The following is a 20,713-nucleotide window of genomic DNA, read 5'->3' on the forward strand; positions in this document are numbered from 1 at the left end:
TCAGGCAGGACTTGCCCTTGGTGAAGCCATGCTGGCTATCTTGAATTACCTCCCTGGCCTCCATGTGCTTTAGCATAGCTTCTAGGAGGATCTGTTCCATGATCTTCTCAGGCACAGAGGTGAGGCTGACAGGTTGGTAGTTCCCAGGGTCTTCTTTTCTACCCTTTTTGAAAATGAGTACAATGTTTCCCTTTTTCCAGTCACCAGGAACTTCACCTGACTGCCATGACTTTTCAAATATCATGGAGAGTGGCGACTACATCGGCCAGTTCCCTTAGGACATGTTGCAGTTCTTTATGCTTTACCACTTAGTTGCTATCTAGGCTTTTCTTGGTTTTCGAGGAAAGGATGGATTTTTTATTTACAGCAAAGCAATAAAATTGAAGTTCAGGTGACCTAATAAAATGGTGGAAGTCTGCTGTGCTGAAAACATGTTGAGCTTCATAGCTGTACTGTGGTAAACTACCAGGGTGTTGAACAGTGGTTCATCATTAGAAATCCTTTAGCTGTGTGTACAGCTCAAGGGAGATGCTGATTAAGATGTACTTTCATTTGAGTGGACAGCAGCTATGTAAGAGAAGCCAGGAATAATAAATCCTGGGCTGGCAATGTGCTGCATCTTACTGTGATTTTGAATAGTCTGTTTTTCAATGGCATCAGTTAATTTAAAGATATGGAAAATACTAATGTGAAAATATTTTTCTATGTTGAACTTTGTTAACTTTTAAATAGAAATAATGAACCTCTGCATGAGAGAGTATTTAATGGGTAACAAATGTCTCTGAGGAAAAGCAGGAGTCTTAAGTTCTATTTGACTTAAACCAGAAGTAAATAATGTAAATGAAATTCATATGGCCATTGCACCAACTTGTTCCCTGCAAACATGTCATTTAAGTGCTTTGCTTATATTGCTCAGCAAATACTGGTAACTAATGGCAAGGGTAAAATGTGAATGTGCACAGCCTGTTGTGCTAAATATTTTGGTGTGGTAAGTCCTTTTGATAAGACATTTTTTTGTGATGATTTTCTTTTTCTGTGAAATTGTTTAGGGCATTGTTGACATGATGAAGCAAAGGCATTACAATTTCTTGGATCAACGGAAGACTGATTTTGACCAAGACTATGAAGAGTTTTGCAAAGACATAAATGATCTTCATGTAGGTTTTATGATTCAAATAAGAATTTAATTTACAGATTAATTCTCATGAAATCAAAAATACCTCTGAGTTACCACCAAACAAATTATGCAGCTCTGAGATGTATTCCGAAATTGAAAAAGTATTCTAATGTAGCTCCACTTCAAAGCTTGCATTTATTATCTAACTTTCAGACCAGTTTCATAGAATAGGCCAGAAAGAGCCTTGAGAGCCTCCAACAAAAGGATTTTTCATGACTGTATTTTATTTGGGAGTTATGCTAGCAAGAATAACACAGAAATGGATGATTTCACTGGGTGAATGGGAGAATAGCACAAGCAAATCAGATAATTCACTTTCCCTTAGTTCTGAACTCACTAGTTGGTGGAAGGAAAGGATATTTGTAGAAGAAAAAAATTAAAATAAATGCTTGGCTTGCTTTGGCTGCCAAAGGGGTAAGGAAGCATTCTTTGTGGGCTCTCAGCGTGGTGGAACATTTGAGGATACAAAAGCTTCTGTTGGTTACACAGCTATGGAGGGAACTTAGAAAGAAAATGCCTTGTAAGTTGGTTGTATTTTGTTTAATTCTTGAGAGAAGAAAGAAAGGGAAAATTGGTACTTATTGAGATTAGTTTCACATAAACAAATTATGGTCTAATATAGTGCATGATAAATCCTGTCAAATAATACATGGTATATTTGAGGTGCATGCCTTATATAGTTCTCTGCTGTAGAATTACTTGCTCTCCTTCAGGATCAATTAAGGATTTTCATGGACATTACCTTTGAAAATATTCTGAACACTGAAAGAGCACTGAGTATGCTGAAGAAATTTGAAAGGTACCGTGTCCTCTCTAGATTGCTAGCATTCTGCCAGGCAATGGAAATAACACTTTGAGGGTGGTGGGAAGGCAGGGGAGCAGAGCAGGAGGCATGTCCTGAAATACAAATGAAAAACAACTCAACCTCCTCTCACTCAACTGTTTAGCTCTGTTAAGGGATGTCTTCTCAGCAGTGTGGATGAATAGAAAACATATTTTTCTTGTATTGGAAAATGTAAAGTATGTGGACTTTGAACTTCATCTTTCAAAATTAGCATAAGTACAGGAATACTTTATGGCTGTTAGCATATTTGCCTCAGCTTTGTCCTTGAACGATGACATTAATTTGTCAACATAGTGCAGTTATGAGAGAGTAAGATGCTTGTATTAGGAAACAGTGAAATTTGTCTTGATAAATTCACATTGTTGCAAAGCAGCCTCAGTCTTTATTGCACCAGCTTTCTTATAATATTCTGTTTAATGGAGTAGACTGCTAGTGGCGGATTGGTTACAGTTTGCTGCACATAATTTTAGCTCAGTGTTTGAAAATAGTGACAAAAACCTGTAGGCTTACTTGGAAACTTTTATCATCTGGTCTAAATCTTGGTTGCCTGGAATCAGGTTGTGATAGCATTTGTTCAAGCTTTAGTGAAAACTCTGCTGTCAAAGTAGTTATTTTCTGAAGACTGCAAGGGAATCTGGAATGACTGTATTTTCCAACAATGCATCAGAAGAATTTCAGAAGTATTGAAGGATTTTTTTTTTAATGATTATTATTTTTCTAAGCAGATTACAAATCCCAAATCTTGGCGTTCATGAAAAGTATCAGAAAGTACTTCAAAACTACGGTCGTGACATAGAAACAGTCTGTAAGATCTACACTAGGCAGAAGCAGGACCCTCCACTGGCTCGTAATCTGCCTCCAATAGCTGGTAAGATCTTGTGGGCACGCCACCTATTCCATAGGATCCAGGAGCCCATGGAGTCTTTCCAGCGGCACCCGGCTGTTCTGAAAACACCAGATGGCAAGCGCATAATCCGCAACTACAACAAAGTAGCAAAAGTTCTTACGGAGTTTGAGGTCATCTACCACAGGGCATGGCTTCAGCAGGTAAAACAGCTGATTTTGGTTAGGATATTTCTTTTAAAAAAAAATGTGGTGGATTTTTGCTGTTGGTAGACTAACAACACCTAGCTTTATGGGTTGGATTGGATTCCTGTTGTTTCAGGCCTCAGTGAAACTCTGGGTTACAGTAGTGTGAAGGAATCTCTGGTTAATAGCAGTAGTCAGGTATGCTAAGCTGTAGACTTAGGATACCTCTTAAGAAATTGAATGAATAAGAAAAGGTACTTTATAAGAAAGTGTTTCTATTACTAAACAGTACCTGTACTGCCTGTAGCTTGATGAGAGGAGTTTTGTCAGCTGGTTAGCTTAAGGTAGAAGCAGACACAGAGGTTTCCTCTGGTCTGCACAATATGGATTTGCTTTTTGAGTGATAATTCATGGGTATACTCTGAGTGAACATACATATGAAAAGCATCTAGTCTCAACGGAGAGAGCATCCCGTGGAATTAATAGCACACTCGGTGCACAAGTGTGTCTTGAGCCTGTTGTGGGTTAACCCTGGCAGGCAGCTAAGTACCACACAGCCACTTGGTCACTTACCCCTGCCCACCCCCAGCAGGATACGGAAGAGGAAAAGAAAAGTAAAAGCAAGAAAACTTGTGGCTCAAGGTAAAAAAGCTCTTTAGTAAGTGAAGAAGTGGAGGAAGAGAGGAAGAAAACAAAATAAATGTTGCAGAGGCAATCACTTGCCATGTCTCCTGGGTAGACCAATGTCCAACCAGTTCCAGAGCAAAAGATGGCTATACCCCCAACCCCCACCTCTCCCTTTTTATTGCTGAGCATGATGTTATATGGCATGGAATATCCCTTTGGTTATTTTGGGACATCTGCCTGGTTTTGCCCCAACCCAACCTCTTGTGCACCCCCCAATCTACTCACTGCAGGGGGCAGAGTGAGAAACAGAGAAGGCCTTGATGCTGTGCAAGCACTGGTCAGCAATAGTGAAAACATTAGTGTGTTATCAGCATTGTTTTGATCACAAATCTGAAACACAGCACCATAAAAGCTGCTATGAATAGAATTAACTCCATCCCAGCCGGACCCTGTACAGAGCCATTTCATTTCCTGTCAACCATTTGATAAGGCAGAATACTTTGTAGTCCGAATATTCTTCGGAAAACATGGTTTACCTTAAGTTCTAAATTTCATTTGACTGATTTTGTACATAGAACCTCTGACTGCCTTCATATTATCAGATGGCTTCTGCAGGGACTACTTTATAGCCTTGAAATCTCTGGAAGTTTCTACTATTCTATTGGCATATTTTTTACCTCCAGTTTTTTTGTTGCCTTGTCAAAGAGCATGTTGCAGAAAAATTGGCCTCAGCCTCTGAAATCTCAAACAGAAGGATCAGAATCTCCAGATGACTGTTTTGAAGCTGGTGGCACAATTAGCAATGCATCTGCCTCTTGTTCTTGGACCTCAGCCCCAACTTTTGTACAATGTGAAAATCTCTGGTGCATCAGTCTTCCCAAAGCTAGTCTTACACCAGACCTGAGACAAGAAGTTCCTGCTGTCTCTTGTCCAATCGAATCTAATAAGATTTCCTGACTCTTGCTTCCCCCTTCACACTTGCATTTGCCATAAAGGTCTAAAGTATCTTCAGATTTGATTGTTTGAGACTGTAAGTTGGAGTGTTTGTGTCAATTCGGTATCCTAAAACAGGAGACAGTTTACAGTGTTAGAGGTTGTATAATATGCTGTTTTCAAACTGTCTTGGCTCTGGTACTGGATATATGTAACTGATGATTAATCTGGTGTTGACTGCCAGTTAGGAATCAAGGAACCTGAAGAGTATTACCTCAACTGTTCTTTCATTATAGATTATGTTCTGGGTACATCAGATCTAAGTTTGGCACTATTGACCTCTGTATAATTGGTCCTTCTCCCAGTCATTAATGAAAATTGCCATTATTGTACTTAGAAATGCCCTTAACTTCAAGTGGTTATTCTGGTAACTTGAGAAACCCAGATTTGATTTCATGTCCTCTTCACAGAGAGCTGGTGTGGTATGTGTATCCCTCATGTTTTATGAAAGAGAAATTGTGATGCTTCAGAAAGTCTTTGGCATTTGTTTGGGGTTTCTGTCTTGGACTCAATTTCTGTTTTGATGCCAGTACTGTGCTGGATACCTGCATTGTCCCAAATACACTGATGACAGCTTTCACTGAATTGTACCTGCTGCTGCTATGTCCTTGCCTGGGCACTTTTAAGATATATTCCTTGTCCCAGCTATGAAGCCTAGGGATCTTGTATGCTTGCTGTGGGGCTACATCTGTCTCCTTTGGCTAGACGATCTAGAGATCAGATTTTCTTACATGTACCATGCCTTGACGGAGCAGTCAAGTACATTTTCCTTTCATCTTTTACAAAGTGACTGTAACATCCAAGGCATCTCTCCTGAACTGGTGCCTTTCTTTATGAGGTCCACTGGTCTGTGATCTGATTCTGATCTGTGCTAAAAGTAAGTCCCTACAGGTTTCTCCTGTAGCAGAGTCAAATCCCTCTTGGCAGCCATATAAACTTGCTGAGCCTTCTCCAACCTTATACTCATTAGGTGGGAAGAAAAGGGGGTGGATTTGAATACAATTTCAAGTTTTTGAAGCGAGCACACTTGCATTGGAAATACATGAAAAGTATATCCACTGGAACATCAATGCACTTGTCTACCAGGTATGGCAAAAAAATATGACTACTTTTCAGTAGTCGCTTCTGTCTTCTTGAGGCAACAAGTGCAGACTTGATGTGGACATGAGTATCAGAGAACACAAGGTGGAGCTCCTGCTCTACTCCTGCTCTACTCCTGAACAAAAGAAAAAACGAGAGGGGGGCAATTATCCTGTGGGGAATACAAACACAACAGAAATAGGGCTGTAGCTCCTACTACTTTTTCTTTTTCTATACAGTGGAAATAGTTAAGTTTAGTGGCACTTTCTGATATCTCTCGACATTTTTTCCCCCTTTTGCCTGTTTGTTACTGGATGGTTACCACTTTGTTTATCCACTTTTTTTTTTAATAGCATCACCACTTCGTTTGTCCACATTTTTTAACAGCGTAAGATTTAAAGCCATTATTTTTGTGCTATAGGCAATGGTGTTCAATTTGGACACATTAAAATAATAAAATACCAGGAAGTGTTAAGGTCCCTGTAATTCTATGATAGTGTAAGATTTGTGCCTTCAATGTACCCCTTATTTCTGTTACCTTAATAATGTAAACTGTATGAAAAAATACATAAATGGGAGAGGAAGAGGTTGATAATGGGAATAATGAATCTCTGAAGTCCAAAGAAGAGTGCAGTAAGATTTACTGGTGAACTTCGCAGAAAAAAATTCAGCTCTTGTTTAAGGCAGCTGTGCTGAGTGACTTTGATGCTAGTGTGTAGTGCATGACAGTTTCACTGACAAAACTTGATTAGATGATTTCTTGAAAAATGCTATGTAAAATGTCATGGTAATACATGACGCAGATGAAGCAAGCAGTATAGTCAACTATATTTTAGACATTGAAAGGAGGTACAAATTTTCAGTGTGTATTCCATGAAAAAAGAAAAAAGTGCAATGAAAGAAATCAATGGGTTATGAAGCTATTGCTTAAAAACAAGCTCCATCTCAATGTAATGTGATGCATGAAATTTGAGAAGAGAATAAAGAACAATAAAATTATGTCAGGAAAAGGACAACTGCAAAATAGGAATAGCAGAAGTTTTTCGTGTAGGAAAAATTTGCATACCTAAGGCATGACTTCTTGGTATCAGCCAAATTTTCTATGTGTGGTGGTCTCATGAATGCTCTCCCTTCTAATCACATGGAGCACAAATGATATTCTAATATTCAAATAAGGCACTTAAACCAATAATGTAATTAGGCTTCCCTTTTAAGAATTTAAAAAATCTATAATAAAGATTAATTTTAGTGTTTTTAAAATTTTGCCCGGAGGTTGGATATAATTAGGAGTTCTGTTAAGAATGGAGTGTGGTATATCTGTTAGGTAGTGGAAAACAAGTGAAAGGAGAAATGAGGATAAGTTTATTCAAAAGGTATCCAAGAATAATTTAGTTCATCAAGGAGGTTGTTTGCAGCCTTACTGCAGAGCGTGCAATAGGCTTTAGGGCAATGAGAGTTCAGTTTTAAGAGGATTGAAGTAAAGTTTATGGCTCTGCTTTTGATGTTGGACAGTGGAATGCAGCTTATGATATCCAAGAACCAACAGAAGAATGTCTGTCGGATAAAGAACAGTTAATTTGATTGCTAAGTATTTAGGTACATACAGATTGTGTTAATAAAGTTTCGTTGTTGATTCCTACCATATTGATCTTTATTGTCAGCAATAGCTACCTGATCTTAGTATTTGCCAAAATGATAGTTATGTCCAAACAAAGCATTTCATTGTCCTGACTTGTTTGATCAGGAATGATGACTTTGTTTCCTGCAGATTGAATTTACTGAAAGAGGACTTCAGACACCTCTCTTGGTAAAAGCTTCAGAAACAGGAGAATTATTTGTGAATTTTGACCCTGAAATATTAACTTTAATCAGAGAAACAGATTGCATGGCTCACATGTGCCTTGAAATCCCACCATTTGCAAGTATTATTCAACAGAAGAGAGACTGGTATAAGAAGATTGTCAACAATTTGCAGGTAGGTTTGTTTTAGTTATTTTTTGTAGTGTACATTAAGATATCTAGGTTCTATAAATATGGAAGAGGAAGAATGAAGATCAACTATTATGCATTAAGAAAACATTGGCAAATCTATTTTTTCATCTTTATGACTGTCTTGAGGGACTTTTTAATAGAATTTCTTGGCTTTGTATTTTCTGTGAAGTCACTTCAAAGATGCATGGGTTTAGGGAAGCTCTGCAGAACTTGGGAAAGAGATGAAGATGGGGAGGAAAGGAGGCTTACAAGATACCTCACTCTGTTGCCTGTTTTCTAAATGATAAGCAATTTATCTCTCATCCAGTGATGGAGTCAACATTGGATACACTTTGAGGGGATAGCTGGGAGGGAGGAACAGGTGGTTCGCCCTTAAAAAGTGTAGAGCATCTAGCAAGTGGCAGCATAGTTCCTGCACCAGTGTTTTACACAGATGTCTGTGGAATAGTTTAAAAAAAGAAGCAGCTAAAACTTCTCTTTGTCTCACCTTTTAAATCCTTTGGATCTTTTTGTCTACCTATGAACAGACAAGGTTCTCAATTACTCAAGATAAGAATTCAAAGATAGGTGTCCAGAAAACTACAGCTTGAAAGGTCTACTTCATTCTGAAATGAGGAAAAAAATAATATTAAGTCATAAAGTTATTGCAAGGATTGTTTTTTGAAAAATATGTGAAATTAGGTCAGTGGGTTAAAGATGCATTAGAAACCAAATACCACATTAAAGTTCTGGTAAGGCTGGTCTAATAAAACTGCTGAAAAGTTCACTTAGATGCATTTTTATCCTTGGGCTTTTTGCCTCCTGGAACATCCATTTAGAGACTGGAATTTGCAACCCTTTTTCTGTCTATGTTGTGGTTTAACCCCTGTGGGCAGCTAAGTGTCACACAGCTGCTCACTTTCTTGCCGCAGTGGGATGGAGGAGAGAATCTGAAGGTTACAAGTGCGAAAACACGTGGGTTGAGATACAGACAATTTAATAGTGAAAGCAAAAACTGCACGTAGAAGCAAAGCAAATTAATGAATTAATTTACTACTTCGCATTGGCAGGCCGGTGTTTAGCCAAGTCCAGGAAAGCTAGGCTGTACCATGGTTACTTGGGAAGACAAATGCTCCCCTTCCTTCTTCTTCCCCCAGCTTTTATTTTTGAGCGTGATGCCCTGGGCATGGGAGATCTCTTTGATCAGCTGTCCTGGCCATGTTCCCTCCCAGCTTCTTGTGTGTCCCCAGCCTACTTGCTGGTGGGGCAGTGTAAGAAACAGAAAAGGCCTCAATGCTGTATGAGCACTGTTCAGCAATAACCAAAACATCAATGCGTTATCCACACGGTTTTGGTCACCAGTCTAAAACATGGCACCATATGAACCACTATGAAAAAAATTAACTCCATCCCAATCAAAACCCATGCAACCTACCAAGATGAACTTCCATATGAAGTAGCACTTGCGTTATTGTAAAGAGCAACAAATAGTGAACTTCTGCCAAAAATAATGAAAACATTTCCCAGTTAATTATTGTTTAAGAATTTAATTGATGTACATCTGGAGGAATGTTCTTAGATTAAGTTATGATAAATATGTGTACGTGAAGAGGTTCAAATCAGTGTATATTAACTAATGCTTTCATTCTCCGTTTATTGCAGAGGATGCTGGCAGAATATAAAAGAATTAAACTGAAAATACAACACCCTATTGAACAACTGATGGCTCCTCGACTAGCAAATGTAGATGATGCTATCCAGCCAGGTCTAATGTTACTGACCTGGGGATCTTTTAATATTGAGAAATACATTAATAGAGTATTTTACAAGCTAGGTGAGTCACTTGCCTCCTTCCATTAGCTTCTGCTTGTTTGTTTCTATACTAATGCAAGCAACATTATTAAGCTTACTACCCTTTATATGATTTGCACTTCATTGACTTATACATGATAGAAATCAGAATTTTCACCTGTCCTGTACTTCATGAAACATCTGCTTTATAACAACACCTTCTTTTTGTTTCACATATTTGTCAAATTTTTATTAGTATGGATGGGATGGCAGTTAAGATTAAACCAAGCAGAAAGTAGTGTGCAAAAGGTCCTGTGTATTCTGAATTCAAAGAATGATAGCTACTTTTTAAAAGAGCTCCGAGGTTTCAATCTTTTCCTTAATCTTGCCTTTTGTTTCTATAACATACAAAACAAGTTCTCAGGGAATAATATCTCATCTCAGTTGGCACTGTCACTGCTCAATAGCTTTTCATATTAAATTATTTTTTTTAACATCAGTCTCTTTAAAAAAACTGATGCACGCACATCTTGGGCAACAGCTTTAGAGAACAGATGAGCTTGTAGTCTTTTCAAAAGATTAGCACAAGATTGCACTGAGATGAGTATTGTTTCTGAAGATGCCAAGTTCCTTTTGCTTCAGCTTAATTACTACATCAAACATAGATTTTGTTTTTTGAAATGATGTAAGTTGTTATAGTGGGAATTTTCTTCATTTGAAATGGCAAATTAAAATGCATTTTGGATGCTAACCTGACATAGCACTCAATTTAATTTTGAATAATACAAGTAGTTTGAGCCTGGGACAGGCACCTTGCTGCTATTTCAATTTCAGCATTGAAAGCTAATTGCTGATAAACTATGAAAATTCTAGTGATTGTTTTCTGTTAACTATTATTTGGCTTCTAACATCTTTTTAGAAGGATAGACATTTCATTTGTCAAAAGTTTCTGTTGCTACTAGGTTCTTCAAGTGGTAACTAGTTCAAGCTATAGGAGAAGAAGTATTCCTGGACCTCAATTGAATTTTAATGTCTTTGTGTTAGAAATGCATATACTTTAAGCTCATTTTATATATATTTATAGTATTTTGGCATACTATATATGGCATACATACTATGCCATGTACTATCCATATCTTTTAGGATATGGATAGCATATTCTAGATAAGCATATGTTATGCAAAAAATTAATTATTAATTCTGTGGTGAACCTTGCCATGAAAGTGTAGGTGTTTGAAGTAAGCTGGTTGAGGTGTAGAATTCATATAAAAGTGAATATGATAGTTTTTTGAAGTAAAAATTTAAGCAGGACTCTGAAAAGACTATTCTTTCAAACTTTGTCTTGAATCTTCTGTTTGCTTCAAAAGCTGGGCTGGAGTTACTGCTTGATCGAGTGAATGACTTGGTTGAATTTCGTATTGATGCTGTCCTTCAAGAAATGCATAGAGTGCCACTCTGTAAGTTGCCAGAAGATGAACCACTGAGCTGTGAGGAATTTCTCCAAAAGACTAAGGTTATTAGATAAAATTTTCATAAAGAAGAGTTCAATGACTTTGAATTAGGATATTTTCCCTTTTTTTATGAGATAAAAACAGTGCAGAATTAATCAAGCGTGCATGGGAAACTGAGCTAAGGAAATCCCCACTTGCTTGGCTGGAACCTTAAAAGGGAAGAAAAATACCAAATGCAAAGAGGTCTGAGCTGAGATGTTCTTTTCTGAACTTATTAATGTCAAGCCAACTACTGCATGATATTTATTTTATGCTTTGATATCACTCAACTTGAATGTTTTTCCTCTGTGATAGTATCTTTTTTCTTATTGTTGCTTGTTAGTGCCTTTAAGTAAGTGAATTGCCCATCTGATGCCTGTGAATAGCTCCATAAGGAGTACACTTGGTTCCCTGGGAGAGTAAATACTATGGAAATTATTGTGTACTGAGTATCTTTGTTAATCTCAAACTCCCCTGAATTGGTAATGGAATGTGCAAAATATACTCAGAAGTACCTGGCTGAAAGTATTCTGGGAAGAGCCCCTTACTTCACCCCATCAAAATACTTCTAGGTTGAAGAGGATTAACTGTAAGCATGTAAACTTAGTTAATCGCTGACTGTATTGACTTACAATACAGTAATGATTAAGCTAGTAATAACATTGAATGACAGAATGATTTTGGATGAGGCAATAGTGAGATATTCTGGCATTTTAGGATATAATATCTAACTTGTGTTTTCTCCTGAAATAAACCTTGCTTTGGAAGAGATTGTAGAAGATCACGTAGATAACCCCCATCCCTAGCCTCTTGTAGCAATAAATACTACAAATTAAAATTTTGTTTCTCTTAGTGTACTTAACTCTTTGGCCTTTCCTCTTTTGGGGCTTGTCACAGCTCAGCTTGTTGTTAAAAACAAAGTAAATCTTAAAATAACATTTTATGGAATGAATGGTATTTTGTAAGCCTCACGATCCACAGGGGTTTTTTTTGTTGATCCCGCTGCTGCTTTCCTGGTAGGGGTAGTATTAAAACGTATATTCACTCAAGTAAAAATATGTGAGAGTGAGCGCAAAAAACTTCTCAGCAGCGTGTGATAATTGATACTGCTTAATGTTGATCTTCTGCAAGAAAACTTGAACTGCTACATAGCAATCACAACACCACAACAGCCAATCAATTTGAGTTAGAGGAGTAAGTGGTATACTAACCCCAGTTATGGGCACAATGAAAATAGTAGCAACATTTGTAAGCTTATTGTAGTTTTTAATTAGAAGGGAATAGAAATAAATTCTATTGCTAACAGGTGTCTCTAAGTTTCTGAAGAAATTGCTGCAACAAAAATAGATATACCATGGAAAAAAACCTAAAGTACTTTGTTTAGAAGTTGCTGTGATATTGCAAATCAGATCTGGCTCCTCTCTCAACTAGACTGAATCATTAGGAAGATCAAAGATTGTGTCTTAAAATTTGGAAATGACTGAATCTTGCTAATGGCTGAATTTTTCCAATTATTGATTTTTAATTAAATGAAGGTAGCCAGATTTGATTAAGCTTAAAGAAATATGAGATAACAAAGAATAAAAAAAAAGTCAATTACAGTTAAAAATTACAGTTGGCTAAAGCGCACTTGGTCAATTTTACCATAAGAATTAAAGAAAAAATACATAATACTTTAATATATTTCCAAATTTTATTAAATCTCATTCTTGGTTCCCTTCTCCCCCCAGCTAATAATTTTCTTGTTTATTCTAATCATAAATACAGCTTTTGATAGATTCTCTCTCCTGTCTAGCTATACATGGGAAATATGATTGGCTAATACTCCTTATGGCACAGCCAAGTAATGTAAAATAGCAATAAAAGAAAGGTTAAATCTTCCATGTCTACATTGGAAAGTTAAGAAAATTAAGAAGTTTTGGAGCCCTTTAATGGAACTATGCTTTGTAAACGTTGATCCATTATATTAACTATGAATGAGTCATGTGATTTAGGAAACAATCCACAGCAATTTTGAAAGACATTTATGATGTCTTGTTTGGCACAACAAGGAATCCAAGACTAAATAGTTTGGAACGAACCAATTTAAAAATAATGTTGTGTTATTGATCTTGTTTTTCACAAATCTGAGGCCTTGGCATTTTTGTTAATAAAAGCTGCTATGACTGTGAAATAGACAGGAAAGCCATCAAGATAAGAACATGTTTTTGTCTTGGTTTGATAACAGGAGCTCTGTATTAAAGGTTCTCGGACTTTACACTTAAAAAGCTCACTGGTGGAAGATGCTGCTAATGAGCTGATTAACATGTTACTTGACACGGAGCTGCAGGTCAGAAAAGAAAGTCAGTTGGTTTTACCCACTGGTGAAATAAGGGGAAAAAATACAGGTACGAAGACTGTATTGTAGTTCTGTGCTTATGTTTCTTTTGCATGCTGATAGTATGTGTTGGGTGATATTGTAGCTTAGCTGACTGAAGTGTCAATCAGTACATACTGTCTGAAGACCTTTGTTTGAATTTGCCTGGATAATGGATCATCTAACAATCATCTATCATCTGCAAAATAGGTCAGTATTATCAGTCTAACTTGCATGTTGAAATGTTAATGCCATAGGAGCAGCTACTGACAGGCCTTGGTTAATTGCTGGACTTCCTAGAGAAAGAGTATAAGAAATAATATCTAAATTTTGGTGATAATTATACAAGTTTGTACTGAGTAGAGAAGGTGGATAGGGGTAAAAGGACTGTTACATTGAGGTACAGATTACAAATTAGTATAATCTGCAGTTCTGTAAAATTTAGCTGTATTTCAGACACCTGTGGAGGTGTTGCTTTATTGTGTTTTCAAGTCCTTAAGTCAATTTAACTAACTAGATTTATGATGTTTTAGCAATGGAAGAGGAAAGAAGATCAAAAAGCTTGACTTCTTCCCACAATTCCAGTGAGATATGGGCTGGACTGTCTCCTCCAGCAAAGAGGAAGAGAACAGATTTAGAAATGTTAGAGGAAGAAGCCAATGAACTGCTTTCCTACTTCAATCATTGTAATATTGATGCCCTTTTGAAAGTCACGCGAAACAGCCTGGAGACCATACGCAAGCGCATCCATGCATCTTCAATGATCGACTTCTTAGGTGGCCGTATTATAGTACTTTGCTTTCTTAGCCTATAAAAATAAATATATAAATGTAATATCCCAGAACTGTATAAAAAAGAGACTCATAAGTAAAAGAGGGGAAAACAAAGGGAGTTTGAATAAGCTGTCTTGTTAAATCACAATTGATAACATGGTATATTTCCAAAGGATTTCTTTTCTGTGAGAGTAGGAATGTAGGCATGTGTCATCATGATGCTATTTCTCTTAAGACTGAATGTACTGTTCTGAAGCTAGATATTGTATTTGGAGCTGGACTTGGTAAGTGGTTACCTGTTTCACTTTGGATTTTACATAAAACTATGAAAAAATCCCAATAGAAAAAGAGGTGTGTTCTCTTTCACTTACTAATTGCCTTCAGATCTTTCTATACATTATGATGGAACACTCTTTTAAAGTGTTTTCTTGTTACTTGTTTTGTTATCAGAAACAAAAATATAGGCATTTGTATTTGGTCTCTATAGCATACTATATTATGAGATTCTAAGGAGTTGTTGTGCTCAATTTAATATGCTGACTGGGATTACAAGACAGACAACAAAATTTTCTGCTAAACAGAGTGTAGCCGCACAGAGCTTGAAGAGGAGCTTCATGGAGAGAAATAGCATGGCACTTAGTTTTATGTCTTGTAAATTACTCAGGAATCTTTTTTCCTTAAGAAATTGCACTCAATACTCAACACTAGGATGTATATACTTTTTTATATCATTACAATGCCTAGTTTTACATCTTTAAAAAAATGTGAACAACCTTTTTTTTTTTTTTCTTTCATTTAGAATATCACAATCCTTCTAAGCAGAAAAAAAATGCTCATCCTATAATTAGGACTAGTATTAACCTGTCTATCCCTAATATCATTATGACACCTTCTTTGGATGAAGTACAGCAGACGCTTAATAAAGCTGTAGATAGTATTGTGAAAGTAATGAAAGGAGTTGGACAGTGGAGTAAAGAGAGAATATCCAAGGTTTGTGTCTTTAACAGCCTCACTTAAAACTAATGTTTCAAAACTACTGCAAATAGAAAATGAAATTTTATTTCTTCCCCAGGAGAAAATGTTAGAGAGAAAAGTGGCTGTGTTGCGGTGTGAGAGCAGAGACAGCGATTCTGATGATGGAATGAAAGAGACTGAAAAGGAAAACATCCATGGTAATGATAAACTCTGACATCACTCAATTTGAAGGTTAGGTAAATGTGATTTATACAATATGTGTTAAAGGATATTAAATGCAAAGCGCACCAAAAGCAGTGGAATGAAGACTTCATAGATTTTAAACTACCTCGGAGAAGAAATAGGATATAATAACAATGCCAGAGCTGCTCTTTGTGATTAGAAACAAGGCTTGCCTGAAGATACTTGTCTTTGTGTGGATTTGAGTAAGGGGATTTTTTTGTGCCTCTCAAGAGCATTGTACTACTTTGGGTTCTACCTGCAGCATGTGAAAAGCTGTTAGGGTGCCAGCTTGGGCAGCATAGTAGAAATTATGAACGAATTTGGAAAACAATTATAGTCATTATTGCTACACAAATGATTTTTTATGATTTGCCAATGTGGTTTGTAACTTGGCATGGTCAGCGGCATCTTAAAACTTGTGCTGAAATTCCTTTAAGAAAGGTAAGATGAACTTAAACAAAACCTGGTGTTGAATAGAAATATCTGTAGAAATTGAAGTATTGGTGGAGAGAGGATTGTGTAGAGGACTGAATAGACTAAAATTTCTAAAAGGATTTTAACTTAATCTGTTTTGTGATCAGACATGGAATTAAGTTATTGAAGGCATTAATTAAATTCAGTCTTGTGGGCATTTGCTAACTAATGGACCTTCCTTTTATCTTTCTTTCCTTTTGAGGACTGCCTATGATCATCTTAGATTTAACCTTAATTTGTATTTCAAATTGTCAATTGTGGTCTACCCCATGTTATTTCAGAAAATAAAAATATTTCTGGATTTGCTCAATGCTGACATATCAGTAAATCATTTAGGTGAAGTGTACAAGATAAACCTTGGGGAGGGGTGAGAGGTAAAGGAAAGATTATATTGGAAAGATTATATTTGAAAGATAGGAGTGGAACTTTTTCCAAGTCTGACAGAGTGTCTAGATGAAGCAAGTTTCCTAAAATGGAGAGGTTTATGAGTTTGTGGCAATTATATTGGCCTCCTAGACTTCTAGTTGCCTTTTTGATTAATAAGAACACTTAGCTTTAAAATGCATGCTTATTGAAAAATAGGTCATTAGGTTTTTTAGGAATTTGCTTGGCCTAAACAGTATGTCTGTACTGAAACTGCTTTTGTATTTGAATCTGCCTTTACAGATAGTGTGTCGGACACAGCGTCACTCAGTTTGTCTGATCCAGTGCAAAGTCAGAACTACTTCAAGAGTGTTGCAGAGAACAAAGAAATTATTAAATTAGTATCTTTACTCAGCACTGCTATTAATTCTACAAAAAGGGTAAGACAATCAAGATGTTAATTTAATATTACTGTCCATAGGATATTAATGTATTACTTTTAATATTCTTGGACAGTAAAGCATTTAAAGGAGTGATTAAACATATAAATGAAAAAGTGTAGGATGGTGGATGGAAAACACGTGGCTGCAAATTTGCAAATAGGCTTTGGAAGTGTAACATGGGTTAAGTGTACCATGTTCAAAAATGTATGAGGTTTTGAATATTACATAAAGTAAAATTTTGTTCTGATTAAAAACATATCTCCAGTTGGTAAAACATCATAAAAAACCTCTAGGTATAGTTGAGTTGTGTGTATTTAATATAGAACTGGTTTAGTACTGGTTTGTGTTTAATACAGTTTTGTTCACATAGAAATTCTAATGAAGCCAGCATGACTTATGAAAGTTTTTGGAAGAAAACTGGCTGTCAGCTTGGCATTTGTAAAGTGCTGCATAGGATTTGCCATGGGAGGTTAGGGCATAGCTTAAGAGATATGCATAATTTCTTTGCCCTTTTCTTATTCTATGTACTCTCTAGTAAACTGCAGGTATTGAATGGATATTTCCTTGGGGAACTGCATCAGTTCCTCCTGGGGCCGGTCCAGCCTTACGATGGAGCCTTGCCAGGTCGAAATTGTTGATTCAAAGGCTTGTCGCTTCAGTGGTACTAAAGCATAGCTAGCACAATGACATAAAGGCTTGTGCTGAAGACTAAGATGCAGTTAATAATGGTGGATAGAGATCTTGGTATTTTGATACTCATTATTTTGTAATTGGAAACTTTTATTGTTTATCCAGGTTTAAATGTCTGCAAGCACTGTTTATCCTAAGTCATGGTGTGGATTATCTCTTATAACAGTCACCTCTCATTTACTTGTTTAATTAGCTGAAGTGATGATGATTTAACTTTGACACTTTCCTGAACTCCTGAGAACCAGAAAAATAATTCTGCTGCATACTCCTTAAATGATACTAAAATCAAAGGTAGCTGAAATGAGTGTAGAATTTAATGTTAACATCACCAATGTCATACATGTAAAAAAAATTTGTCTTAACTTTATTATTTAAGAATTAATTGAGTTACTGCTGTACTTGTTATGTTGGACCCTGGAGCTCAGGTTTCAGTTGCTAGTGGTAGGGAAGGACAAATGTACTGTATCCTAGTCTTAAAGGAATATTTTACTTCCCACTGATTCCTAGGATTCTATTGACTGAAGAATCACTTCATTAGAGAATACTGTAACTGATTTGACAAATTGAATGTGATTAGTATACAATTCCTGGCAAGGCTTGTGATTGCTAATGGAACTTGCTTTAGCATAAATTTACCAGCAGCCTTCTGTTTAGTGAGGTGATGCAACCTGCTTCACTATGGAGTTCTTAGTGTATTCTAACTAGCAGATGCTAAGAAATTATATGTATGCTATACATATAATGCTGAAAATCTTTCTTTGCACTTGTAATGTGTTTCAGGAAGTTCTTACAGCTTTGGAGAGTTTTAGTTGCTACCACCATATATGGCAGAGGGACAAGGAGGAAACCATTGATAAATTAATGATGGGAAACCCGTTACTCTCTGAATTTGAATCTGAAATTCTGCATTTCCAAGACTTGGAGCTGAAAATCAATTCTGAGCCTGAGTACATCTGCGTGGGAGCTATTGCACTGTACACTGGTAGAGTTCAGCTTTCCACTTCTCTCTAGAGACATGTACCTTCTGACTCCTGTAGGAAGGAGAGATGCTGCTTAGTTTTGGATGGTTGAGCTAGGTTAACGGTGGAAAAGATAAAGAGAGAATGGCTGCTGTTTTGGTTGTAAATGCATGCAAACAAAATGCTAGATACAAGGGTATCTCAGCTGGAACTTCTTCCCCACCTGGATACTTCTGCTCACCTATGGGGTGGATGGTAGATGTTTGTGTATCCTTCTGACCCCCATAGATACGTATTTTATGGGAGTAAGATGATACGTTTATGTTGCTTTTCTCCTTGCCTGGCTGCATGTAATGAGACAGTTGAAAAGCCTTTTATTTAACACTGTTAAGTGAAGCGTAAGTGTTGTTACTGACTCCCTTTTTGTCCTGAAAGCCAGGCCTCAGATCTTTACTTTTTTGTAGCTCAGGTTCCACATCACCTAACTAAAATTAGCATACACATTTTACACCAGTACAAAAGAAAGGACAGCTGGGAACTATGATGGACTGTAAGAAATGCGTGCAGCTGATTTTGCAGTTGATGTTAAATCTGAGGAAGCAGAATGTTTTCTTCAGTAGGAAAGAATGTCAACCAAATGTCTTTGATTATATTATAAGGTAAAGAACTAGAGAAACAAGCTGGCTGTTGAAACTCGATGGAGGTGAGGTATTTCTGATATTTAATAAATAAAAGAGACCATCAGGTGTGAGAGCTAAGCATGGGAAGAGGCACTGTGTAAAAAGGAAGACATGCAAGTGAGATCTGCACAGGGAATGAATAGGTAACAGGGTTGAAATTATATCCAGCTAAAATTTTATGTAATGCCTGTGTTGGTATTGATTTTTGACTCTTCTGTTGAGAACTGTGAGGAAGAAATTTGAATTTAATGGCAGAGCTTTAGAGAAATCAGCTGGATTGTTGCAAAATTGAGCAGCAACTCAGCAAGACCTCAGTTTTCTCTCTAAATGTTTGTCACTTGGTTCCACTTATGCTACAGATAAAACTTATAAAAATTAAATGGTTGATGGGCCATTTGATTTCATTAAATGTCAGATTAAACTTCCTGTTTCTTCAGCTTTCAGCCAGACTCTTACTTCCCCCCCGCATTATATTTTTTTAAACATTAATTTTTTAAAAGATTTTAGACTTAGATGAGAATATCAACCAATCTGTCAGTGATGTGTAGGACAGAAATGTGTATAATGGTATATGAACAAGATGAGAAGTGTGGAGTCCAGCCTACTGGAAAAGAAGATACATTCTGAGATTAGGAGGAAAGCAATCCTGTAAACCACTCAAAGGTGTCAATGCAATTGCATCTTCTCTGTACATGGGTGGTTAGACTGAAAAACTAGAACTGGGTGTGAAGAGAACATGTAATGAAAAAAGATAAGAAGTACATCTGAAAAAATATCTACAATATCTAAATATCTATTTATTGTTCAATGGTTTTAGCTGATTTGAAGATAGCACTGAGAATGGAAACCAAAGCCTGGATGACTTTGCTGGGGTGTCATTGTAATAAGAAGTATCGAACAGAGATGGAAGCAATTTTTGCTTTTATAGAGGAAACTGGCAAGAAGTTAAATCGCCACATCAAGGATCTGGATGATATACGAACAGCCATGTCAGCTTTAAAAGAGATCAGAGAACTACAGATCTCCATAGACTCTCAAGTCGGGCCCATTGAGGTAGTTAACAGGAATGTTGCATGTCTGGGTACTGTTTCAACAGAGCAATTTTTTTCTGGGTTAAAGCTTAATAGTGCACTTTGAAAAGGTATGAGCTGATATGCGTTAAATGTTTGGTGGCAGACTTGTTATGGTTCTGTAAGCCTGTCTGATCTGGAATGATTCTGTCTCATTTGGACAAATGTAAACTTCTTGAGGCAAGACGTGGTTTAGTGAATAGTGTGGAAATTGAGTGATTTGGGTAATACAAAGAAGAGAATACAGGTATTTAATGCAAGAAAGCTTTTGGTACTTGGTGGAAGAAGTCGTCTGTGTATGAAAAGCAGTGATTTTCCTTTCCCCCCCGCCTAGATTTCCTCTCTCCAGAAGAGGAGAAAGCTAATGGTTAGGCAGATTATATAAGAATGTGTGAGAGTGATTGCTTTATCAGCTATATCACTGCTTTAAATAAATGTGAACCTCATGAGGTTCAACAAGGCCAAGTGCAAGGTTCTGCACCTGGCTCAGGGTAACCCCCAGTATCAATACAGGCTGAGGGAAGAAAGGATCGAGAGCAGCCCTGCCGAGAGGGACTTGAGGGTGCTGGTGGATGAAGAGCTGGACATGAGCTGGCAATGTGCGCTGGCAGCCCAGAAAGCCAACCGTACTCTGGGCTGCATCGGGAGAAGCGTGGCCAGCAGGTCAAGGGAGGTGATTCTGCCCCTCTACTCTGCTCTGGTGAGA

The 20,713-nt window shown here is 37.0% G+C and overlaps 1 protein-coding gene across 2 annotated transcripts in view; it reads left to right on the plus strand.

Annotated features, from left to right (window-relative positions):
* DNAH5 (dynein axonemal heavy chain 5) overlaps window positions 1-20,713 on the plus strand; it is a 134,761-nt gene that overhangs the window by 24,073 nt on the left and 89,975 nt on the right. The window contains exons 13-25 of one of the 2 annotated variants that reach the window (XM_035890683.1): window positions 1,050-1,157; window positions 1,891-1,976; window positions 2,747-3,068; window positions 7,519-7,725; window positions 9,384-9,555; window positions 10,880-11,025; window positions 13,230-13,400; window positions 13,903-14,134; window positions 14,931-15,121; window positions 15,204-15,303; window positions 16,487-16,605; window positions 18,079-18,280; window positions 19,755-19,990. In XM_035890683.1, coding sequence (XP_035746576.1) covers window positions 1,050-1,157; window positions 1,891-1,976; window positions 2,747-3,068; window positions 7,519-7,725; window positions 9,384-9,555; window positions 10,880-11,025; window positions 13,230-13,400; window positions 13,903-14,134; window positions 14,931-15,121; window positions 15,204-15,303; window positions 16,487-16,605; window positions 18,079-18,280; window positions 19,755-19,990 — 2,292 coding nt within the window. Of the gene's footprint in view, window positions 1-1,049; window positions 1,158-1,890; window positions 1,977-2,746; window positions 3,069-7,518; window positions 7,726-9,383; window positions 9,556-10,879; window positions 11,026-13,229; window positions 13,401-13,891; window positions 14,135-14,930; window positions 15,122-15,203; window positions 15,304-16,468; window positions 16,606-18,078; window positions 18,281-19,754; window positions 19,991-20,713 lie in introns of both variants that reach the window. The other variant, XM_009635133.1, reaches the window with a different exon arrangement.

This window comes from Egretta garzetta, unplaced genomic scaffold (genome assembly GCF_000687185.1).
Source record: "Egretta garzetta isolate BGI_Z169 unplaced genomic scaffold, ASM68718v1 scaffold413, whole genome shotgun sequence".
In the NCBI taxonomy this organism is placed as follows: Eukaryota; Metazoa; Chordata; class Aves; order Pelecaniformes; family Ardeidae; genus Egretta; species Egretta garzetta.